Here is a 24,630-nt window from a genome sequence, read left to right on the forward strand (position 1 = left end):
CGGTTTAGGATGTGCCTGTGTCCTGGGCACTATGGGGTCCCACTGACCCCAGCAGAGATAGGCAAAGGTAGGGGGCAAAGTCTGGCCAGGCTTTGGCCTTTTCCTCTTCCTTTTCCCCTGGGAATCCTGGTGGGAGGAGACACTCCTCAGGCTGTGCAGAGTTGCCTGTGGCCCCTGTAAATCCTCTGGGTTTTTTTTTGCCACAGGATGTGGAGCAGAGGAACGGGGATATCACATACGGGCAGTTTGCACAGCTCTACCGCAGCCTGATGTTCAGCGCACAGAAAATGGTAAGAGCTGAATTCTTCAGCACGGTAAGGGGAGGGAAGAGACCATATTTGTTACTGGGCATTCTCTCTTAATTGCCTTTTTAACCCTGCTGCCCTCAGCTAATAGCTCTTGTCTCCTGCCTGTGGGCCAGGCGTGACAGGGAGTAAAGAAGTTATTGCTTTAGGCTGGTTAGCATGGGGCTGCTTGGGCTGCTGGGGACGGGGGAGGCGGTGGATGAGCAATGGCTGTAGGAAAGCTGAGCTGCTGGTTTGCTGTCCCCATTACCTTCTCGATCAATTTGTGCTTTCACATACGTTGGTGAGATTGAGTGCAAACCTAATGCTTATGCTTCTTCTTTTGCAGATGGATGTCCCGTTCCTAGAAAGGTAGATAATTCTCTGTATTTGCTGGGGAAAGGGCTGTTTTCTTTTGCTCCATAATGTGCTTTGGTGCCTGCAGCAGAGCGTCAGGAAGGAGGAATGCTGCATACCTCTTGCACGCCACCGTGCTGCTTGCGTTTTTGTACTCTGAATAAGCATCTTTGCTGTAGACACTTCAGCTCTGGTCAGTAAGGGCTCTCTTTCTCCCAGACATCCCACTGAGATCCAACTCAGGTCAGCCACCTCAAACCAACTGACTGGTTTTGATGTGAAATAATCAGACCTTGAGCCATCTCCCAAAGGTTATGCTCGTGGCTGGTGCTGGTTGGCCACAGTGCCAGGGACTGTGCAGGCTGTGCGCAGCGCGCTCCCCTCTGACTCCTCTCCCGGCAGTGCCGGTGGTGCCATTGCCAGCTGTGCCCTTCCCTGCCCTGTGTGCATCTCGGCCACAGTAAAAATAGCTTGAATTTAGATACAAAAGCTAAAGAGTGAAAGATTTGTTAACTTCTCCAGGTAATTCCCCATGGTTTCCTCTCTTTTTTTCCTGTAACCGTAGAAAAGAGAGTTGGGAGGGACCTCAGCAGGCCATCTGGTTCATACCTCTGCCCAGCGCAGCCAGCACTGCCCAGTCTGTTTCTGGGTTTTTTTTGCAGTCAGTCCCCAGCATGGCCCTTGGCTGTCCATTGCGGCTTGCTACCTCCATGGACAGTCTTTTGAGTTAACCGGCTACAAACAGTTCCTTCCTTCCTTCCCTGCCCTGCTGCCTCGAGTCCATGTCCTCTGGATGTCTGTAGCTCTGTCCTTGTCTGCAATCACCACTTGACTGCCCTGTGCCCATTTAGTTCCTTTCACTCTCGTGCAAGCCAGCCCCTCTATTTTTTGTACAAATCAGTCCCTCGTGATTTTTGCTGCCCTTCACTGAAGTTTCATGTTGTCGTACCCTTGGCAGCGTGACTCCTGGACTGTTCCTGGAGCAGTCCCTGGCTCTGAGATGTGGACATATAATTTCAGCTGCTGTGTGTTTGCCATCGTGCCCTCCTCGTCTCTCTCTGCCCATCCCGTTCTGCCCTTGCAGCGCTGCTTGCTCGGGGCACATGTTGCTTGCATGCACCGTCATGGTTGTGGATGGAGTCTGACGTCATGGCAGCAGCAGCTGGTTGTGCTGTGCTCCATGAGCGACTGAAGCTTCTCTCTCTCTGCTCTCAGGGGTGGAGAAAGGTCCGAGCACTTCAGGGTGTCACTGCTGGAGTTGCAGAAGTTCTTGCTGGAGTACCAGAGGGTGAGCTCAACACAGGCCCAGGGGAGGGACAAGAGGGCAGGCACCAGTATTGGCAGGGGTCCGATACTCCAAGGGTAGCCTTGCCATTGAGCTGGGATGATTTGGTCATGGGGTGTTCTGCCTGGCACAGCCACAACCTGAGCACACCCTTCCTGGAGCAGGAGGTGATGCAGGGGGAGCACTGGTGAGGGTAAACCTGGCCGGAGGTCCCAGGAGGGAGGAACTGGTCAGTGGAGATTTACCTGGTCCCTGTGACCTCAGCGGGTTAGTGAAGGTTTGCAGCAGCTGAAGCACCCTGGTCCGTCCTGTCTGCTCAGGAAGCCTCAGCAGCTCCTGAGGAGCAGCCGTTCGATTTGATTGCTGACCTTTCAATTTAAAAGCGATCTTAGGTCATTCAGCAGCATGCGCGCTCAGACGCATGCCAGCACAAACAGCTCATTTGCGTGCTGTGCAGACCCTTTATTTCGACTCTTGCTGGGGTCCCATCTCATTGCCGGTCTCCTTCCCCAAGAGGACAGGGGGTGGCTTGCAAAATCACTGCCATGCCTCACACAAGAGCGTGGGGGCTCCTGCTTTGCACCGTCCTCCCTGTCTCCCACCGCCACCTCCCTGCCCGTGGTCTGCCCATGGTCTGCAGCAAGTGGAGAGTTAACCAGCAAAGAGACACAGCTGTTTTGATGGCCTAATGAAAGACACCCAGGGAGAGAGAGAAGCAAAAGGAAGCTGAGTTGGCTTCTGCTGCCGAAGGAGGAGGGATGGCAGATGTGTGCAAAGGAGCTATCAGAGAGAAAAATGCATGGCATTGAGAAAATGAAGACCACTTAGAAACAGGGCAGATTTCTGCAGTTGTGTGCTATCTGGCATTTGTGCTGACAGTTGAATTCCTGGCAGAGATGGTCTTGCATTGAAAACTGCCTCCTTAATGGTTAAAGCTTCTAGTTGGATGAGCTGCATGTGGTTTCGAATAATACTTTCTGAAATGGTTTCTTTTTTATGTCTCTCTTGGGGTTTGCAGGAGCTCTGGGCTGCAGATACCCTTCAGGTACAGGAATTCATGTTCAACTTTCTGAGAGACCCTTTGAGGGAGATTGACGAGCCTTATTTCTCCCTGGATGAAGTAAGACACCTCGAATAGTAGCGTGTGGGGAGTGGGGTGGAGTAGGGTGTGACATCCCCAGCGCCATGTGTGCTGCGGTGTGACAGCTCTGCTGTCTGTGTCCACTGCGGGGTGGCGGTGCTTAAAGGATCACAGCTCCTGTAAGCTGCATTGCTGTATCAGATGAATGTGGTGGGTCACCATGTTGCACAAGAGCTGGTTGGCGAAGGGAGTGACTTGTGGGCTCTCTTCTTGAGCTGAATACATGCAGCTGGGAGTGCTCATCAGGCAGTTCATTTAGAGGAGGAAAGGGGCTGCATTTGGCTTAATGCCCCTCTGGGGCATGTAAGGATCTTTTCAAAGCAAGAAGAGCTGAAAACAGAAGAATAAAAACAACTGGAGATAACCATGTCACTGGCACTCTGGACCAACTCCCACACAAGGTCCCTTGACTCACATGGCTTTAGTGAGCTATTGCCTGCCATGTGAGCTGCAAAATAAAATGCAGAGCAATTCATTTGTCTCCAGCTAGGTCGAAGGATTTGTACACAGATATCTGGCACAGCTCAGAGGATAGGTGGCAATACCTAAGCTGTGGTTACTCAACCACGCTGGGTCAGGTAGCTGTGTGCTGTCTTCGTTGCCTCTGGTCAGTCTGTGCTGAGCTTAGAAAATAGCTACCTGCTTGGTAGCTGCTGACACAGAGGGCGAGATGTGTGTGAAGCTAAACTGCAGCACCCAGCTCCTCCACATCATTAACACGCTTCTGTTTCTTCCTGAGCAGTTTCTCACCTTCCTGTTTTCCAAAGAGAACAGCATCTGGAACTCGCAACTGGACATGGTGTGTCTGGAGAATATGAACAACCCCCTCTCCCATTACTGGATCTCCTCCTCACACAACACGTAAGGACTAGGGGATGGCTCTCTCCACTTGTCCACTCGCAGCATCCTCTTCCCCTGTGCCAGGCTGGGATTCTCCTGATTTTGCCTGATCCCAGTGATGGGTCAAATAGACTTTTCCAAACAGGGGTCAGTACATTACAGACCTTCCTCTTGGTGCCCCAATCCTCCCTCCATCATTTAACCATCAATGTTTTGCTCAGACATCAGCAACACACATCTGCACAGGCTATGCTTTCAGGTCCTGGGCTGTCACTCTGGCGATTTCTTACCATTAGCAATGTCATCTTCCACAGTCTCTAAGGACAGATGTGATAAAAACCTGGCAGGCTGAAATTGGCCATTTTCCTTCTCTGCTGCTGGAATAATCTTGCAGGAACTGCTTTCTTTGCAGACAGACTCTGTCTGTGCTCCCTGTTCATGGGATGCAGTGGCAGCACTTTAGCCCAGTTTTAAAGGACCGAGAGCGTAAGCCAGCTGAGCAGCCTGGAGGGCAAGCAGCAAGCTCCTGTCTGCCTGCAAGAGCTGGTCTAACTCTGCTCTTGGGCTGCTTCTGGCAGGTGCAGGGGGCTCTTTGTGGCACCAATGCTGATACTGCTCTTTGAAGCTTATCTCAAGAACCAGCAGCAAGGCTGGACCTCAGAGTAGCAGAGGTTGCAGCCCCTTGCAGTAGGGGCAGAGCTGAATCCCTCACCTGGGGAAGATGGCAGGTCTGGAGGAACGTTGCTTTCGCTGTTCCTTACATCGCAGGGGCAGGTCTGGGATGTCCCAGCAGACATTCCTGCCCGTGGTGAGCGTGTTGCTTTGTTGATGGCTTCTCTCACTGAAAGGTACCTGACAGGGGATCAGTTCTCGAGCGAGTCCTCGCTGGAGGCATACGCCCGCTGCTTGCGCATGGGATGCCGCTGTATCGAATGTGAGTACCCAGAGCTGGCACGTCTGTCTTTGTTGTCGCAATAGCTTGCGGTGGTTGGGGAAGGCTTTGCGTGGAAAGCAGGGCTGAAGGTTGATGTGCTAGTGGCGTCATTGTCACCGTGATGTGCTGAAAGTGCTTGAGGTCATTTGCTCTGTGGGACTGGGTGGTATGTGCCCGAGCTTTTGGTCCCCCAGAAAGATCTGGACTTGCACCTTGCTCCTTTATTAGCATCCAGCGTGGATCCTAGCAACACTTAGTTCAGTCCATCTCAAGTCTGTGTCCTGCCTGTATTCCAGCATTCAAGCTAAGTTTACCCTGTGGGTCTCTTTCAGTGGATTGCTGGGACGGTCCTGATGGCATGCCGGTCATCTACCATGGACACACCTTAACCACCAAGATCAAGTTCTCTGATGTCTTGGTCACTATCAAGGAGCATGCCTTTGTCACATCTGAGTGAGTACAGCAGGGACCTGGACTTCAGCTAGCAGGGCTGCCAGGAAGGCAAAGAGAGGGTAGAGCCAAGCCTGTAGCGAAGTGAAGCCCGCCTTTATCCAGAGATCTGGCAAAAAACCATGCCTGGGATTCGGTGGGAAGAAATGTCGTTGTGTCTCCCAGCCAAAGGGAGATTTGTCCCAGAAAGAAGTTGCGAGAGGGAAGGCTTTGGGTAAACTCCAATAGTTTGCCAGTCCTCCACTCTATGCATTGCCAGCAGCGGTGGGGACACGTTGCTGTAGGGCGGTTACATTGAATGCTCAAGACAGCACAGATCGCTGTTGATGCAAACTGCTCTTTGAGGGCACAGAGGCCAGGTCTTGAAGTGAAGCTCAGAAGGCCTTGGTCCCATCCAGACACCGTGCTGGTACTGGTACTGACGGCTCTTTTCCTGCTCCCAGTTTCCCTGTCATTCTGTCCATTGAGGACCACTGCAGCATTGCTCAGCAGAGGAACATGGCTCAGAATTTCAAGAAGGTCTTTGGGGACATGCTGTTGACCAAACCAGTAGATATTTCTGCTGATGGCCTTCCCTCTCCGAACCAGCTCAAGAGGAAGATTCTCATCAAGGTGAACTAAGTGGAGAGAATGGGGGCACGTGGGGTGAGGGTATGGGACCAAGGGGAGCTGCTTGCCTCTGCAAGGGCTTGACATTGCCTGGGGTGGAAGTGGAGACATGATGCTAAAACCAGCTGGAGACAAAGAGCTCTCTTGCTTCAGGGGAGCTGCTGGGAAATGAGCTCAGCAGCTGGGTGCTGCCTTTCCTGGGAGCTTGGGGGATGTTGGTATTTCTGCTGCAGAAATCACCTCTGAGAAGAAAGGGTGGGACTGTAGTGCCATTTGATAATCTCTGTGGCGTGGATCTTACCTTGGTCCTTTTAGTCCTGAGGAACCCACTGCAGCAGACCTAGAGTTTTAGGGTTGTTCACCAGGAAATCCATGCTGCTTTTTGGGTGCCTGCTCCCCTCAAGGTGCCTGACCTGCTCTCTCATCCCACAGCACAAGAAGCTGGCAGAGGGCAGTGCTTATGAGGAGTTACCCACGTCCGTAATGTATTCAGAGAATGACATCAGCAACTCCATCAAGAACGGGATCCTCTACCTAGAAGACCCCATCAATCACGTACGTCTCTCTCTGCTGCTGTCACCCTGGCCCCACTTTGTGGGCTCCATAAATGACATGGTAACTCCGTAAGGCACTGTGTGGTGCTGGAAGGAAGGGCTGTGGTACAAACGATCTAAGAGGCTGTTGGCCTATTCTGTTTCTCAGGAGTCTCTGAAGGCTGGGGGAGTTTTTATGCTGGCTCTCTCCTGTGCTTTTCCCTAGGCATCTCCTGTTGGCCCTTGTTAGAGGCAGAAGGCTGAGCTAGAGGGAGCTCTGGGCTGATGCACTGCAGCTGCTCTTGTGTAATCCGTATAGCCTGTTATCTGTTGCTGCAGTAAGTTCTAGTGATGGCCTGCATTTCTAGACCTGCCTGCCTCCTACCAAGTGCCTACACACTTAACACACCTAAACGAGCATTCTGCTTTGTAAAGCTGTGAGCGTTCATTTTACTGTGTGCATTTACTTATACACAGTCCACTCCTTCAGCTGCTTTGCTTTGCTGAGGATCTGTCAGGCAGTCCCACATGAACGAAGCAGGTTTTTGGAAGATGGGAAAGTGCAATGGTAAAGTCGCATAACCATCTCTGATATCCTCATCTCTGACAGCCCCTGTGCTGAATCCATGCCGAGTGTTTTCTTTTTGCATTGATTTGCTCTTCATTCGGTCATCTCCTTTTAATACATGCTGGGGTGTTTGCAGTGTGATCTGCAGTCACTTTGTATATAAGACCTATCACGTGCTGGTTTTTTGCTATAAATCCATGCTTCGGATCTGGGGGATGTCTTGGAAGCTCCAGCGACTCCACTGAAATCAGTGTTGCTGGTGACTATCCTTCACAAACCTGATCGCCCCTCACTGCTTGTGCTGATCAGGAAGAGATGATCCCAGGGACGGGTGGTGGGCCAGCTTGGTGCTTCCTCAGGGGTGTCTTTGCCCAGAGTTTGTTACCTTGCAGGAGTGGAACCCCCATTACTTTGTCCTGACCAGCAGCAAGATCTATTACTCTGGGGAGACAACCAGTGACCAAGGAAACGAGGATGAGGAAGAGCAAAAGGAGGTGAGGGCTGCCTTGTGTGACAGTGAGTTGTTCCCCTAGAGAAAGGACTTGACTGCCCAAGGGGCTGAGCATCTCCACTGCCAGCTGACTTCAGGGGGAGATCCTGTGGTGGGAAGGGTGAGAGCTGCTTCGGAAGCTCTCTCGTCCTGGTTGGAAGACCCCTGGGCAGAGCAGACTCTGGCACCATGAGCTGCCCTCAGTAACGCAAGACGGTGGCTTTTCCCCCTGCCAGGTGAGCAACAGCACCGAGCTCCACTCCACGGAGAAGTGGTTTCACGGCAAGCTGGGAGCGGGACGCGACGGGCGGCACATTGCAGAGCGGCTTCTGACAGAGTACTGCATCGAGACGGGGGCTCCCGACGGCTCTTTCCTTGTCAGAGAGAGCGAGACCTTTGTTGGAGACTACACCCTCTCCTTCTGGTGAGGGCCACAGGCACCAGCCTGCTGCTCGGGGTTGCTCCTGGGGTAGTAGTCTTCATCCTGACACCTTCTTCAGTGGTGGGGTCCCATTCCCCAGTGGTCTGTGAGCAGGTTTCTCCCCTTTTTCTGTGCCCCAGCATCACATCAGCTCACTGTGCCAGTGCAGAAGGGTCAGGTCCCTAGGGACCCTTGCATGATGGGTGTCCCGCGGGGCAGGAATGCCATGTCCAGGCTGGAGCTGTGCTTGAGGCAGGTGCAGAATCTCCACAGATGACTCTGGTTTACCACCTCCCTTTTCTGCAGGCGCAACGGGAAGGTGCAGCACTGCCGGATCCACTCGCGGCAGGACGCCGGCAGCCCCAAGTTCTTCCTGACAGACAACCTGGTGTTCGACAGCCTCTACGACCTCATCACCCACTACCAGGAGGTGCCACTGAGGTGCAACGAGTTTGAGATGAGGCTGACGGAGCCAGTGCCTCAGACCAACGCCCATGAGAGCAAAGAGTGAGTGCGTGTTTGGGGAGGGTGGGCCGTGTCAGCTGGGCAGCTGGGACCCCATGGGAAACCCTCCCAGATCTCTCCACAGTCATTCCTTCCCTGCTGGAGCTCTCTGGTCCCTACTTGCTCCCCGTGGGGCTATCTGTGTCACAGCAGCCATGCTGGCCAGCTTCGTTGTTGATGGATCTGGTTGTCGTGGAAGCTCAGTGCAAAGAAAGGAGGTACTGGGCTTGGTTGGGATGCCCTCACCTATGCCACATGTCACCAAATGGCTGTGTTCCTGCCTGTCCCATAGAAAGAAGACAGCCCTGTTGCAGTGTTACATATATGATGATCTCTGTTCCCTGTCCACATTTTGAGGATTCAGGCAGCCTTTTGTGGGCTGCAGGGGAAACCATGTGGTATGGCAGAAGTGTGGGATGAGCTGGATGCACAGAGACCCGTGCACAGTGACGTGTCTTTCCTGAAAGGTGGTACCACGCCAACCTCACCCGGGCCCAAGCTGAGCACATGCTGATGAGGGTGCCACGCGACGGAGCCTTCCTGGTGCGCAAGAGGAGTGAGCCCAGCTCCTACGCCATCTCCTTCAGGTGTGTCCCTGGGAGAAGGGTGGTGGGCGCGGGAGGTGGAGCTGGGATGCTGCAGTGTGTGAAAGAGCAGGAGAGGGGACATGAGCCCTGACGTGAGCCCTCCCAGAGCTCTTCTCACTCCTGGATGGCCCTAGATAAACCTTACAGCCCCTCGAGAGCCTTTAGGACCCCACTCCTCCTCCCATCTCATGATGGGAGATGGCTGTGCTCGGCAGCCAGCCCGGGAGCACCTTTTGCTTGGGTGTCTTTATTTTGGCAGAGACCCTCTCTTGCCAGGTGCCAAGCAGCTTCTCTCTGTCTTTCCACCTGCCAGGGCGGAAGGGAAGATCAAACACTGCCGAGTGCAGCAGGAGGGCCAGACCGTGCTGCTCGGCAACTCCGAGTTCGAGAGCCTGGTGGATTTGATCAGCTACTATGAAAAGCACCCACTGTACCGCAAGATGAAGCTGAGGTACCCCATCAATGAGGAGACACTGGAGAAGATAGGGACAGCGGTGAGTGTGGGTGGCCGTTGGAAGGGCTAAGCCAAAGGATGATGGATAGGTCCGTTTTGAGCTTGTGCCTTGAAGTCGTGTTGTGTGAGCCATCTCTGTGTTTCGCAGTCCACACCTCTTGGGGCTTCATGTCCTGTTGGAAATGCTTATTGGCTTGAGTAAGATTTATTGCTGCCCCTCTGACCCAGGTCAGTAGGGAGTGTGGGCTTGGGCATCTGTTTGCTGTGTGCAGCATCATCTTTGGTCTTGTGCCTTCCCTGGGGTGTTCTCCCCACCCCCCCCCAAGGTAGGGGACCTGTTGCCTGCAAAACCACAGTTGTCACCACTGGCCCTTTGCTTCGACAGGAGCCGGACTATGGAGCCCTTTATGAGGGACGCCACCCTGGGTTCTACGTGGAAGCCAACCCCATGCCCACCTTTAAGGTACGCTCTCACTGCTTGGCTTGAAACAACCTGCAGGGCCTGGCGGTTTAGCAAGTGTCTCTTTATTTTCCTGGAGCTGTATTAGTTTGCACACTCATTTCTAGACCATGCAGGGAGACACACTCCAGGCTGAGCCTGCAGGTTCCAAGGCTGGGCTGCCTCTTGTTCTGAACTCTCCAAACTAAATCCATCAGTGGCTCTGGCCCAAAGGAAAGTGCCTGTGCAGGGCCATACCAGACTTGTGACCTCTGGTTTGGCATAAATGGGGCCTTGATTTGTTCTGCAAGGGTCACTAGGGTCTGGCAGCCTCTTTAGCAGGGTTGGATGCTGTCTGCACACGACTTGCCTCACAGCCCCCCAACAAACATGTCTGTAGTGGGAGGTGACCTCTCATCCCATGGGCTTGTTGTCTGTGTGACTATCTGCTGCCCGGCCTCATGGGACCCCTCCTCATTGCAGTGCGCAGTCAAAGCCCTGTTCGACTACAAGGCGCAGCGGGAGGACGAGCTCACCTTCACCAAAAATGCCATCATCCAGAATGTGGAGAAACAGGAAGGAGGCTGGTGAGTTGGTCCTGAGCCTTCTTTCTCCCTTGGGGACACAGTCAAACCTTGGTGTCACTATTCATACAAAGGTGTGTCCCCTCTAGGGTTCGGTCCATTTGGGGATTGCCCACAAGTTACACAGCCCCAAAGCCTCGTGAGCCCTAAAAGCAGATGGTGGAGGAGCTGCCTGTCCCCTGTGAGCCCCTGTCAGGATGCTCTGGGATCCCGTGGTGGGTCCTGACGCTGTCTCTTCCCTCTCTTCCAGGTGGAGAGGAGATTATGGTGGCAAGAAGCAGCTGTGGTTCCCTTCCAACTATGTAGAGGAAATTACTGGCCCCAGCAGCCTGGAGCCGGAGCGGGAGGTGAGCTTGTGCTTGAGCAGATCAAGCAGGGCTGGTAGGGAGGAGCACATGTGCGCAGCTCCCCGTGCTTGGCCACACTGCCCAGCGCCGTGCCCAACACCGTCCTGCCTGTGCTTCATTCCCACCAGCAGCTGGATGAGAACAGCCCCCTGGGAGACCTGCTTGGAGGTGTCCTGGATGTGCCCTCCTGCCAGATCGGTGAGTGCCAGGGAGGTATGGAGGACTGGGGGGTATTACAGCCCTGTCGTGTGATGTTTGCGGGTCTTTTGGGCCAAAGGGCTTCAGTCTCTGTCTGTCGCAAGGCACCCCTGGTGCCTGCTGCAAGTCAACACCAGTCTATGGTGTGTGCTTGCCATGGGGTGACGTGCTCCGCTGCCTCTCCCGGCACAGAGGATGCCTCAGGTTTGGGGCTCAGGCACTCCCTGCAGCCTGAGTACAGCCGAGGAGTACCCAGGGTCATGCCAGGGAGCTGCTCCATCATGCCTTGAACCCGCTCTCAGAGGGCAGCCACCCCACGGGCAAGGGAGCTCAGACCGATTTTGTAGGCTCCTTCTTTTCTGTAAGGATTTGTCCTGCCTTGCATACATGTGGTCCAGCCACCCTGCCAGGCTGGCACAGGCTCTGGGGCTCCTGGGCGCTGGCTGAGCTGGGTCCGGTCTGCAGCTCTCTGCCATCCCTGTGCTCCCCAGAGGACACTGCGCTCCTGGTGGCTGTTCCCCCCGGGGCACTTCAGGGCACAGAGAGAAGAAGATGCAGGAGTGGGAGGAAGAGGGCATTACAAAGGCCCCGTGAGGCTTCTCAGGCCTCGCAGGATACACTCTGCATCATCACCTGTGGCTTCATGGGCTCCTTCTGCTGCCTGCAATGGCCAGAAGTGGGAGTATCTCCTCTTAGCTGAAGAGTCCCGGGGCAGCCACGAGACTCCCTCAGTATCTGTCCTCTCCTTTCCTCCCTCTGTGGTGTGAAGGACTTGGCTCAGCGTCTGCTTGTGACCTTGCCCTCTGCTCCCTCTCCCCACACAGCCATCCGCCCCGAGGGGAAGAACAACCGCCTCTTCGTCTTCTCCATTAGCATGGCCTCAGTGTCGCGCTTGTCCCTTGATGTGGCAGCCGATACGCATGAGGACTTGCTGGACTGGGTGAAGAAGATCCGGGAGGCAGCCCAGACGGCTGATGCACGGGTGAGTCTGGAGAGCCCTTCGCAGGCGAGACACCTCCTTGCCAACTCCTGGATTTTCCAGGAACTGAGGAGCAGGTGGATGTTGGTGGGGGGGTGGTGGGATGGCAGCCTGCGACAGCTGGCAGAGCAGTCACAAAGATGATAAAACCAGAGTAATCTTTTACAATTAGGATGAGAGGAAATGGCCTCAAGTTGTGGCAAGGGAGATTTAGGTTGGATGTTAGGAAAAATTTCTTTACTGAAAGGGTTGTCAGACATCAGAATAGGCTGCCCAGGGAAGTGGTTGAGTCGCCATCCCTGGAGGTATTCAAAAAGCGCATAGAGAAGGCACTCTGGAACACGGTTCAGTGGGCATGGCTGATGGTTGGACTCGATGATCTTGAAGGTCTTTTCCAACATAAATGATTCTATGATTCTATGATATAGCAAGGGGTGGTGGCCACACATTGTGGCTTGAGAGGTTCAGGCTGGACATCTGGGAAGATTGGTCCATTGGGAGGGTGCTGCAGCCTCAAGAGGTGGGGGATCTCCATCCGTGGAGGGTGGCAAAGCTCAGCTACAAGGCCACAGCTGCCCTGCACTGGTACTGGTGCCAGTAATGCTTCAGGCAGGAGGTAGGACCCACCAGGTGCCCTTCCCTTGGGCACTTTTGTGGTGTCCCCCCATGCAGACCCAGCAGACCTGCTAGTGGTTCCCACAGCGTGAGCAGGAGTGGCCACACCAGGCCAGCGCTGCTGTTGACCACAGTTGGTGAGCTGGGTTATCCAACGCGGCCACACCAGGCCAGCACTGCTGTTGACCACAGTTGGTGAGCTGGGTTATCCAACGCTGCTGCTCCCACCTGGCCCTGACACCTCTCTCTCCCTCTCTCGGCAGCTCTCCGAAGGGAAGATGATGGAGAGGAGGAAGAAGATTGCCCTGGAGCTTTCGGAGCTGGTGGTCTATTGCCGACCTGTGCCCTTTGATGAAGAGAGTGAGCATCTGCTGGTCTGGTGGCCGCCGCAGGCAGTCATCATGGTGTCAGAGGCCCCATGGTGTGCCCCGAGGTGCTGCTTTGGCTAGATCTCAGCAGAGGACAGATGTCCAAAGCAAGCTGGAACCAGTTTACATTAGAGCTCTGGAAATGTCCTTCTTCAAAGGGTGGAAGTTCCCTTCCCCATCCCTCTCTTGCTGGGATCTGTCACCATCCAGAGCAGCTGCTGAGGGAGTGGGGCTGGGGAGCATCATGCCCGATCACCGAGAGTGGTTTCGATGCTTTCAACCATCGGTGTTGGGCACCTGGCAAATGCCTGCAGGGGCAGAGCAGGGCTGCACAACCTGATGGTGACTGAGCCAAGGGAGGAGAGGATGGTGTTAGGAAGGGGCCTGGGGTGGTTGAAGCATCTAGAAAAGGAACATGCTCCTGGCTTACACTGTGCTGTCTCCTCCCAGAGATCGGCACAGAGAGGGCCTGTTACCGAGACATGTCCTCCTTCCCCGAGACCAAGGCGGAAAAGTACGTCAACAAGATCAAAGGCAAGAAGTTCCTGCAGTACAACCGCCTGCAGCTCTCCCGCATCTACCCCAAGGGCCAGCGTCTCGACTCCTCCAACTACGACCCCCTGCCCATGTGGATCTGCGGCAGCCAGCTGGTAGCACTCAACTTCCAGACGCCAGGTGAGGGCAGCAGGCAGGGAAGGTGGGCAGGCTCCTGGGTACCCTGTGCCTCCTCCCAGCCACCTGCCTGCAGCCCTGCTAACCCAATCCTGGCAAACAGGGGGTCTAGGAGGGGGTCCGCAGTCTCCATGCCAGGTGCAGGGAGCAGGACCCCATGTTCATGTCCAGGCACGTGGTTGCCGCAGGGGGGATGTGCTAGATTGACCCTGGCTGAGCCGGGAGGTTGTGAACGGAGAGGAAGGAGGGAGTTCCTCCAAGGTACCTGGCAGCAGGCAGAATGGGCAGGGGACGTACCAAAGGGGGCAGTGCAGCCCCAGCCCTGGGACACCGGCTGGTTGCAGGTTCTGAGTCAAGCTCGCTGCTCTGCTCACCTTCAACCCAGCTTCCATTGCTGCTCCTGCTGTGCAGTCCAGCCTTCCCCTTCCCCTGGCCCTTGCCAAACCCTGCTGTGAGCCTGTTCAGCTCACCAACCCACCAGAAAACTACCTGCCTCTTTTTTTCCTGCTGGCTTTTTCATTCCTTTTGTGAATTCAAGCATCTCACAGGGCAGTTTGGCAAATGCTAGAGCCAGCACAAGGAAAGCTGAAAGGAGAGGGAGGAGAAGAAGGGGGTGACCCATGGAGCACTGGGTAGTTGGGCAGATCGTGCATGAGAAAGTCACCCCATGGCCCCAGCACGTGCACAGGCTGCAGTGAGGCCATGGCGCGTGAGGCATTGCCAAGGGATGGGCCAGGTCCCCTTGCAAAGGGTTTCACACGAGGCACCGATAACCCAGGTGAAGTAGCTTGTGGAAAGGGCACAGGATGTCCTCCCTCCATCTCCTGCCTGTGTTCTCCAGATAAGCCCATGCAGATGAACCAGGCCTTGTTCATGTCCAGCGGCCAGTGTGGGTACGTCTTGCAGCCAGCCAACATGCGAGATGACATCTTCGACCCTTTCGACAAGAGCACGCTGCGGGGGGTTGAGCCGCTCTCCATCTCCATTGAGGTCAGTACCTCATCCCAGCGCAGGGGCAGATCCACGCGGTTATACCGAGCTTGGGGTGATATAATGGTTTTCCCGGGCTCCTGGCCTCTGTCTGCAGCCGCTCCTCACCAAACCCCTCAGCCCCTGCCTAAGAGCTGTCCGGCAGCGCAGGCTTGGCGAGCGCTCGCGGAAGGGGGAGACCCACGGGTGCTGCTGAGGGAAGTGCCACCGACCTCCCAGGGCGCCTGGAGAGGAGTCGCAGGAGCATCCGTGGATGCTCCCCCCCGGGATCCCTCCCGCCAGGGCCCAGTGCCGGCAGGTGGCATCCACGAGCCGCAGAGGTGGCATCCCTGTCCCCGGAGCTCGGCTGGGACTGCGCGGGCGCAGGATGGCTCCCAACGGGGTGACACGAGACCCGCGCCTCGTCCCCTCCTCGTCACTGGGTTGCTCCAGGCTCAACATTACTGGTTTTGCTGTGTCCCCTTCCTTCGAGGTCCGAGCGGACTATTCAGCCCATTTCTGTGTTGCGCTGCCGGTGATGATAAGAGGATGGGGGGCTGCTGGTGGGGGGCACCAGAGGATGGACTGTGGACACCCGTTGAATCTTTTTCTTCCCGTGTGGCGGGACTGAGGCTGGACCGTTCCCGTGTCAGCTCATGGAGCTGCAGAGCAGGGGCTCTGCAGGGGTATGGGACAGCTCGCCAAAGCTCCTGGAGGGATGGGAAGGCTGTGGCTGTGCCAGACCAGATGGCTCTTATGTTTGGACCAGTGGCTGTCCCACTAGCCTGTACAGGCATCCGTAGTGGTCTCGCAGCTGAGCAGTCGGCAGTTTCCTTTGCAAGTCCCTTCAGCTCAAGCAGACCTTGGGGAGGAGGCAGCGGGAATCCTGCCTTTAGGTGCTCACAGGTTTCTGACAACATGCACAAACTGCAGCTCCTCTGAGGCCCCTTCTGTTTTGGGGTGACCCCACCTCAGAGAGCCACTGCCCTGCTCAGGGAGGACACCCCATCGTGTCCCATCCGCACCATCAACCGCATATCCACTGCCTCCCTAAAAATCCCTGTCTATTTTCCAAACTCTTCCTGTATCTTGGGATGCAGCTGCAACCAGCAGGTGTCAAGAGTCACTGTGCTGTAGCCTGTCACCGTCTCCTTTAAGAGATGGGCTCAGCCTTTTGTCCTCTGGCAAAACTGCCCGATGTCCCCACCAAAGCCAGCTTTCACGGATGGAGGAGCCGTCTCAAGCCCAGCATGACTCAAAGCACATGATCCAGCGTTGGCAGCGCGTCCTTCCCCTGCAACAGCAGCGTGCCGACAGCACGCTGGAGTGACATATGGCCACTGGCAAGAGGGAGCTGAGCTTTCTTTCTCCTGCAAGGAAGCAGGTTGTCATTTGAGTTGAGCACAGACTGCGCTTTGAAAAGGAGGCAGAGCAGCAGCAGAGACCAGCTCCTTTTCGTCCTCAAGCCCAAAGCAGGAGGCCCGAGAAGTTTCGGCAAAGAAAGGGGTATCCAGCCGTAGCTCTCCAGGCGGGGGAAGGCGGCTGGGCTTGGCAGCTCTAGCTTGGCAGGCTGGAGGAGGGATGCTGTGGTCCCAGCCCTGGCTGTGCAGGCGGCAGACAGGAACCTGGGGCAGTTCAGCTGCCTTTTTTTATGGCTTAGAAGTCAAATTGGTGATCGGTAACACCATAACAGCTTCCAGGGGTGGGAACTGTTTTTCTCCACAAGGCAGGCAGGGTTCAGCTGGCTGTCAGTGTTTCTTCTCTCTCCAATTAGCAGAGCCAGGGTGATTTATTTGGAAAGAAAATGTCGTAGTATGCAAACAAAGTTTTTCCTTTGCTCCTGTCTCTTACCAAGTCTCTCCTGCTTCTGCCCAGGTCCTGGGGGCCCGGCACCTTCCCAAAAATGGAAGAGGAATCGTTTGTCCTTTCGTGGAGGTGGAGGTGTCCGGGGCTGAGTATGACAACGCCAAGCAGAAAACTGAGATTGTGGGTGAGTGGGTTAGTGAAGGGAAGGGAGAAGGATGCACCACCACTCCTGACCATGGTGTGAGCACTGGGCACTGCAGCAAAGCCTGGCCCTGGAGTGGGGGCTGCCCCCACGCTGCCCATGAGCTCAGCATCAGCCGTGGTGGGCAGCAGCGGGGCACGGGGCTTGGCAGGGAGCTGCCCATTGACAGTGGTGTTTTGTGACTAGCGGACAATGGCCTGAACCCTCTCTGGACCCCGAAGCAGTTCCACTTTCAGGTCAGCAACCCTGACTTTGCCTTCCTCCGCTTCGTGGTGTACGAGGAGGACATGTTCAGCGATGAGAACTTCCTGGCTCAGGCCACCTTCCTGGTGAAAGGCTTGAAGACGGGTAAAGCGCTCGGGGAAGCGGGGTGTGTGTGTGTGTGTGTGTGTGTGATGGTGGTCTTCACCAGTTTGCTAATTGCATCCTTAAGCCAGGGAGATGCTGAGTTTCATGGGAGGATGCTGTCAGTCCCCAGGCTGGCTCAGTCCCTCCTGTACCCATGCCAGGTCACATCCCCAACCAGGCAAAGGAAGCAAGCAGCACTTTACTAACATCCCTCAGGGCCAACTGCCGCTTGGGGGGACCTGGGGGGCTTGGAGAAGACCCCCTTGAGTTCTGTGCCGGGAGACTGACACGTCACTGGCTATGCTGCGAGTGACACTGGGGCTGTTTCTGCCATAGGTTTCCGAGCTGTACCCCTGAAGAACAACTACAGCGAGAACCTGGAGCTGGCTTCACTGCTCGTCAAGATAGACATTTTCCCGAGCAAGGTAAGGCTGGGTCACGCACAAGAAGGTGACTGTGCTGCAGGGCTGAGGAGCGCAGGCAGCAAACCCTGCCTGCTGCTGCCCGCTGTTCTGCTCTGCTCGCCTCCGCAGCGGCATGGCTCTGCACTGCTAGCAGGTCGGTGCAGCGAAGCTCAGCATTTGTGGCCTGGCCTGAGTGTGTGCAGGATGCTCAAGTTTTCAGCATTGCGCTGGTGTGATGCATGGAGGGCTGGCAGGATGGGAAGCACCAGGCTCGCCTCCTGCAGCAAGCTAGGGCCTTTCAGGCAGGGTCCTGCCTGGACTGCGTTTGACTTGCCTGGATATCCCTTCGGCAAAAGCTGAAGGAGGCAGATTTGCTCCATCCCAGTTCCCATATGCGCTCCGGGGAAGTTATAGCTCGGTATCACAGAGCCCGGCTCATCCATGTTGGCATAAGCAGAAGGCAAGGCTCCTTCAGAGACAAATGTTTCTTTTATTTCTTCATTTAAAATGATGCTGGTGGGAGCCAGCGATGGTTGTTAAAAGACAGAGCAGCTGCGTGTTGCAAACGCTGAGACCCCATGAGCCCTGGACGCCCTGCGTGGCAGCTCACAGAGCAGCCAGGGCCATGCATCGGGACTGCCTTTACTACAAGGCATACACTTTAAAATGCTAAGCTGTTTACTACTGTATTTTTTCTTTTCTGATCCAAGCAGGAGAATGGCGAAATAAACCTCTTCAGTGCTTCAGCCCTACGGGAACGAGCAGGGGATGCTTCCAATCAGCTGCTGGCAAGCAGAGGCAGAGAGGGGTCCTTCGAGTCGCGGTACCAGCAGCCCTTCGAGGACTTTCGTGTGTCGCAGGAGCAGCTGGCTGACCACTTTGAGAGCCGGGAGCGAAGGTATGCCAGTGCTCTTTGAGCTCTTCCCAGCATGAGACACCCCCCTCAGCATTTAGTCTCCTTGGTGGAGGCAGATAAATGCAGCCTCCCAATAACGCAGAGCAGATCTGCAGCCTTGTTCGCTGTGTGGAAGCCCTTAATTTCAGTGTGAAAGTTGTGCCAGTTCTTGGGGGAGTCGCTGCTTTGGGGTCTATGGGAGTTGGGTGGGACAAGGAGCTGCCACCCCACAGCCGGTGGCACTTTTCCCCGGCATGGGAGATGTGCTGAGTCCCTGCTTTCCTCCCGTGGGGCAGCTTTTGATACGGGTGCATTGCCCTTGACCATCCCTTGGTCATCCTGAGCTGTGTCCCCTCTCTCTGTGCCCCCCTGCAGGGTACTGCGGAGGACCCGGGTCAACGGGGACAACCGGCTGTAGCCCATTCGGCGGGCGAAAGCACCTCCAGTGCTTGTGAATCTCACGGCACGCTGTGAACTGGTTTCTATGGAAACGGCACTGCTATGGCCTACTTTCAGGCAGCTTTTCCAGTTTCTCTGCTGAAGTGTGTTCCAGTGGAGAAATAAAAAAAAAAAAAAAAAAATTGGAAAAAAAAACCCCAAACCAAACCCTAACCAACCCCAAACACCCACCAACCTTCACCACCAAGCCCTTAATGAAGCACAGCGGTGCGTACAGCCTGCCAGCCGCCGAGGTGAGAGACGAAACTGTCTATAATCGCAAGGAAAGAGACCTTTAAAAAAAAAAAACCAACAAAAAACAAAACACCAAACCCCAACCAGCACTCTGCCCGTATTCCCGGAGATCCCACTCCTGCACAGCTGCCGGAGGCCCTCTGCAGCCATCCCGTGCTGTACCTGTACCCAGCGCACCGGGCAAGGGGGGGACTTAAGCGACCAAGGCAGCACCTATCTCTGTCCTGGCGGCATCGCATCTACCTACCTGTATAGCCACTGCCTATGGGTCCAGTAGTGAAACTCTACATTTACAAGGCCGCTCTAGCTTTAAATGACAATAAAAGTGTCAGTATTACATGCGTGGTGGCTCAGGTGTCTGGCGGTTTGCCCTCCTCCAGAGGTGTCCGGCTGGTGCTGGGTGGAGGAAACTAGCCTGCAGCCCTGCCTGGGGTGGGGGGATTGCACTGCTCCCTCCCTCCTCCTGGCTTTAGGGAGTTTGCAGCTGCTGGGGGAAAAAAACCTAACCAGGAGCAGCCGCAGGTTTAATGTTCACTCAAAAGGATAAAACAATGCTGACCATGATTTTCTGAACCAGGGTGGGGACAAGCAGTTACTTGGGGCTGCAGAAGGGCTCCTAGGATGGAGGTATCTGGGCTCCAGCGCACTGCTGGGACATTCACACGTGGCCTTACCCCATGGGTAAGTTGTGCTTTTAAACCAAACAGAAGGGCTGTGACTGAGCATTCCTCGCTCCCAGCCGAGCAGCTGGGGTGCAGGCCACAGCCATCCCCATGCATGGGGCAGCTCTCGCTGTTGCACACTGGTAGGACCAGGCGTAAGGGCATCACCATGGGCTTCCCCTAACCCCAGTGTAATCACCAGTCGACTCACATTCGTCTTTTACGCTCTTTATTTAGGAACAACCAAAAATGTCTGGTTTCATTTCAACAAACTGTACAAGCAAGCTCTTCCCCTCGCCCACCCTCACATCCACATATACAAAAGGAAGGGAAACTTGCCGTTCACTTCTCAGAAGTGGCATTGTTGCTACAGGGAGTTCTTGCCCTCAGAATAAGAGCAGGTAAAGTCCATAGCAGGTACAAGCTACCCTAGCCCTAGTAATAGCCACAGCCCACAACCACAGGCAGCTTCACTTTTTTTCTCTTTAAAACCTTTACCAAAAGTAAAAACTATTTCCTGTCTCACACGATTGCCAAGGTGACCATCTAAAATTGTGGTCTTAAAAAAAACACAATAATAACCCCACTGGAACCCCCCACACCTCCCCGGTACAAAGACGGTTTACACAGCAGAGCCCTCGCTCTGCTCCCTAGCTGCAAGGCCACCCTTATGAAAGGTCCCGTTGCAGCTACAATTACATTTTCCTTTGGATAAATCCAAGCAAAAATTCCAGGTCATTCAGCACCAGCATGATTTCTAAATAACAATAATTAAAAAAAAAAAAAAAAAGAAAAAAAAAAGAGACCCCCATTAGGCTGACTTTGTGGTCTGCTGAGAAACAAAGTGATCAACACGCTGTTCCCAAAGTCTCTCTTTTAGTGCAATGTTAGTATGTGCAAGGGGAATCACAGCCACGTACCCATAACACCACCAGGAGCCAGATGGGGCAGAGAGAAAGTGCAATTTTAGCAAGAAGTTTTCTATGCCATGGATTCCTAGCCCAACCTTCACTAGCACCAGTAAGAAAGAGTCCTCCTAATACCACCCTCCATCAGTACAGGAAAAAAGTGGCTTTAACTGTGCCATCAAAATATGGCCAGCATCAGCCAACAGAGCACTCTTTACTGGAACAGGCAATAACAAGAAAACAAAACAAAAAAATAACATAAATCACTGCTTAGGTAACAGAGCTCCTTTGCTCTGCTTTAAAGTTTTGTAATGCCAATCCAGCATTCTTGGCAGGGACCACTGCCAGTAAAATATACAGCAGAAACTAAACTTGAAAGAAAGGGAAAAAAAAAAAAAAAAAAAGAAAAAGGTATAGCTTGCAAGTTTCTCATCCCCCCCTCCGTTTGTAGTGTTGCCTCATCTTACCCTGCTGCTTTTGTGATCAAGTGAGAAACTACAACAGAGGTTACTGCAGTGAGCTGAATCACATCAGGCCACTGGTTGATTTGAAAAGAGCGAAGCCAAAATTATCTGGGCAACAGGAGAGAGAAGTTTATAAGCATTTTAAATACTATCATCAACTTGACGGGAAGGTGCAGTATCACGTTAACTTTCTAATTTGTGCCTAAGTGCTGAAAATAATTTTTCTCTTCTGATTCCCAGCGGCCCAGCTTCCAAACATCACTTTCTGATCAGGTTGCCTCTATGTCTTTAAGAGAGGGACTGCAGGGAAAGCAGAATACAATGCACCTACCCGTGACCAAAAATTGTTGCTTTTCATTTAAAACAACAACAAAACAAAACAAAACCCCAAATGGAAAACCAGCCTTCTACATCCTCTTTTTCCTCCTGAACAGACAGGGGACACCTAGCAAAAATTAACCAAGCAGGTATCTTGCAGCTCCAGCTTCTGTGCAAGCGTCACCCAGGCAGCTTAAGGTTCTGCGTTCAGCTGTGGGCTGACTACGGGATTTCTCATCACAGCTACCAGCAAGCTACTGCTTTTGGTGGTGGCTTCTGGTGGTGATCAATGCAAACCCCTGGCAGGGAGGGGACATGCAGCTGCACTAATACCTGCAGCTGGAGCCCTGTGGGCATACGCAGACCCCTGCATGCCATGCATCAAAGCAAGCACCTGCGCCCATTCCTCTCACCCTGGCTGTGGGCCTGATGTGCAGCAGTGCTCAGCTCTCAGGCAAGTCAAAATAGGAGCCTGCAAATCATGGTTTGTTTAGTGTTCTGCCAAAAAAATATGAAAAAATATGAAAAAAGAATGATTTCCAGGATGCTAATTAAGGAGCTGAAGAAAAAGCTACCCAAATGAAACAGAGTCACATCTAGAAATCTCACAGCAGGGCCTACTGATAATGAATAAAGTAACTCTGTTCCTTGCATGAGGAGGACCAGCAGCCCTTTACATGAGCGAGCCAGGTACGGCACAAACCAGGGTTTCGGGTTATTAAGCAACTGGATTGTGCCCTTAATCTAAGAAGCCTCAGAGACATAAGTAACATGATTCACATGGATTAAAAATGATGGTTACTACTGTGCCTGTCAAGCCCAAGCTCATACACAGCGGATGGAGGTGAAGAATTTAATTCCCCTTCCTTACTGATGCTGGCTACACGACCTCTATATTACACCCCTCCTTTCAAGTCAAGATAAGTCATCTTTGATTAGATGATGATAAATATTCACACACTGTAGAATTGTGGTGACACTTCCTCTTAACACCAGAAGAGCTGCTGCTGGGACTGTCAAGCCACCTCTCAGTTTTTCCTTTCAGTTTCAGATGCAAACACATTTCTAATGTCCTGCACCAAAACCTGAGTCTATTTGGAGATGACACCTGCCTCTCCTCGGCTTCGAAAATGATACAATAGGGAAACAGAGGACCACAGAGCTAAACCCTCAAAAATCTTCAGCTTATACTTTCATGGAGATTTCAAGTCAACTAAAAAATGCAGATAACAAGGAATGTAAGAGTTAGAAAGGGAACTTGATTACTTTTTGATTTTTTTTTTTGTCTCTAAATCTTACCCTCCCCAAGCAATGGGGCTTGCCAGCCCCATTGCCGCATCTGAGGGGAGTCTGCATGGAACCACTTTTTAAAATTCCTCTGACCCAAAAGAAAGAAAACTCCTGCTGTGCTTGTATGAATGCACGGAGACAAAGCTCAAAAACCTCAGCAGCTTCCAACCCTCAAGGCTGTTTTTTCTGTGTACACCGGGAAATTCTCCCTCCAGCTCACAAGACTTCTCTTTTCAATTTTTCTGGAAAACTGGCCGAATACAATCCAAGTGCAAAAAATTTCAGCTAGTGCATGGAAAAATGGTTCGAAGGGACCAGTTCATACCATAGTCCTTAAGCATTTCTGTAGATGGAGCGGGGATCACTCTTCCAATTAGCCATAGGCCTTTAAGTGTACACCAAAAATCCCACAGAAAATCACCTTGAATGGGCAAACTACACTTCCAACATATTTATATAGCAAGTAGTTAGTAAAAGTGTACATTTTTAATGTACATCTTAATGAAATAAAGAATCAATGGCATATCTGAACTGTATATATGTGTACTTAAATAAACCTGCATGTACATAGACACTAGAGAGTAAATTGACCTACCTGTATTTGTTCTCTGAAGGTAACACCGTACATACACTCATACTCTCGGGCCGCACGACTCCCAGATCTGTTACCTCCAGCTCTAGGACCACCCAGGTTCTCCCGTCACCTGTGACATTTTGGGGTGTGCAGGATTGCACCCGCAAGGGTGAACCACCGGGGCTCTGGCTGTCTTCACAGTGCAGCCGCCCCTGCTCTCCCAGAGGAGAGCCACAGGGATGCTGCCCGGCTGAGCTGACACAAGCCCAAGGTGGGTCGGCTGCCAGTTATGCCTCCAACCACGGCATGACCAGCAACAGTGCTTCTAAAGAGAAAGACATTTAGGGAGCCTGGTGTCACAGCAGGGTGCTTAGGGTCGACTCCACCCCTGCTCGCAGCATTTTGGGGAGGGTTCCTCTGACTGCTAAGAGATGGTTGCAGTGAGGGTGTCTGCATCTGAGCGTGTCGCCCCGGCTCTCTTTAGGGCGCAGGTCATCTCCTTCTGAAGCAGATGCTCAGGCTTGGCCGCAGGAGTTACACCATGTGCCAGGGGAGCTACGTGAGCTCAGGCGCAGGCACCCTCCACGTAGGCACATACCACCAGTCGAGAGGAAGCCCTCTCTCTTGCAAAGCACTGAGCAGACAAAATCCCTCCTAATAGTTGAGCAAGGCAGCCTCTTAAAGAAGAGACAAAGAAAGAACTGGAAAAGCAAGGGCAATTAAAGGTAGAAATCAGACACCATCTTTGGAAGAGGTTCTGAAAGAGCTTTTTCGTTTTTAAACCAGATTTTTTTGTAAATCTCTGGATCTCATCCTTTGGGGCTTGCTACCCACCCTTCTAATAAATATCATTTACCACCAACAATAAAGTCTCCCACATTAAAAAGCTCTCACTAAATAAAAACCTTCTACTGAAAAAGCTTGGCTGAGTTAGCTTGGCAAAAATAAGGAGCTATGACTACTCTCCATAAATACATCAGCGGATAAACACCAAAAACTATTTAAGTTAAAGGACAATGTTGGCTCCAAAACAAACCAGGAATGAACCGGCCACGAATTAATTCAAACTAGAAATTTAAATAAAGTTTCTAACCATTCAAAGGCAGTGAAGTTCTGGAATAGCCTTCCAAGAGCAAAAGTGAAGGCAAGACATGGAACCAATTTTGAACTGAGATTTGATTAGTTTGTGACAGAATGGTCTGACACAGCATTTGGCTGGACTATTCAGCTCAAGAGTTTCCCTTCTAGACCTTGTTTTCTATTAGAAGAGAATATTAAAAAAATCTTTAACTAGTTGCATCACACAGCAACCACCCAAGACAACATGGGCACATTAAAAATGTACAGGTACTGGGAAGCGGGAAGGTTAACTGCAAAATTTATTTTACTGTTTCTCCAGAACTATTGCAGATAGACTGGAAAGAAAAAAAAGGGGGGG

At 53.0% G+C, this 24,630-nt stretch overlaps 1 protein-coding gene across 2 annotated transcripts in view; it reads left to right on the forward strand.

The window, feature by feature from the left end:
• PLCG1 (phospholipase C gamma 1) overlaps positions 1-19,431 on the forward strand; it is a 50,740-nt gene extending 31,309 nt beyond the window's left edge. The window contains exons 6-32 of one of the 2 annotated variants that reach the window (XM_049816569.1): positions 207-290; positions 634-656; positions 1,857-1,929; positions 2,945-3,046; positions 3,810-3,928; positions 4,756-4,841; positions 5,174-5,294; positions 5,735-5,903; positions 6,333-6,455; positions 7,394-7,495; positions 7,728-7,915; positions 8,219-8,419; positions 8,884-9,003; positions 9,317-9,497; positions 9,843-9,920; positions 10,380-10,483; positions 10,731-10,827; positions 10,956-11,025; positions 11,850-12,007; positions 12,883-12,979; positions 13,438-13,662; positions 14,501-14,649; positions 16,504-16,618; positions 16,823-16,984; positions 17,321-17,409; positions 18,099-18,286; positions 18,659-19,431. In XM_049816569.1, the coding sequence (XP_049672526.1) occupies positions 207-290; positions 634-656; positions 1,857-1,929; positions 2,945-3,046; positions 3,810-3,928; positions 4,756-4,841; positions 5,174-5,294; positions 5,735-5,903; positions 6,333-6,455; positions 7,394-7,495; positions 7,728-7,915; positions 8,219-8,419; positions 8,884-9,003; positions 9,317-9,497; positions 9,843-9,920; positions 10,380-10,483; positions 10,731-10,827; positions 10,956-11,025; positions 11,850-12,007; positions 12,883-12,979; positions 13,438-13,662; positions 14,501-14,649; positions 16,504-16,618; positions 16,823-16,984; positions 17,321-17,409; positions 18,099-18,286; positions 18,659-18,701 (3,267 nt within the window). In that variant the 3' untranslated portion in view covers positions 18,702-19,431. The remainder of the gene's footprint in view (positions 1-206; positions 291-633; positions 657-1,856; positions 1,930-2,944; positions 3,047-3,809; positions 3,929-4,755; positions 4,842-5,173; positions 5,295-5,734; positions 5,904-6,332; positions 6,456-7,393; positions 7,496-7,727; positions 7,916-8,218; positions 8,420-8,883; positions 9,004-9,316; positions 9,498-9,842; positions 9,921-10,379; positions 10,484-10,730; positions 10,828-10,955; positions 11,026-11,849; positions 12,008-12,882; positions 12,980-13,437; positions 13,663-14,500; positions 14,650-16,503; positions 16,619-16,822; positions 16,985-17,320; positions 17,410-18,098; positions 18,287-18,658) is intronic. The other variant, XM_049816570.1, reaches the window with a different exon arrangement.
• Positions 19,432-24,630: the final 5,199 nt, after the last annotated feature.

The sequence above is a fragment of the Accipiter gentilis genome, chromosome 14 (genome assembly GCF_929443795.1).
Source record: "Accipiter gentilis chromosome 14, bAccGen1.1, whole genome shotgun sequence".
Lineage (NCBI taxonomy): Eukaryota > Metazoa > Chordata > Aves > Accipitriformes > Accipitridae > Astur > Astur gentilis.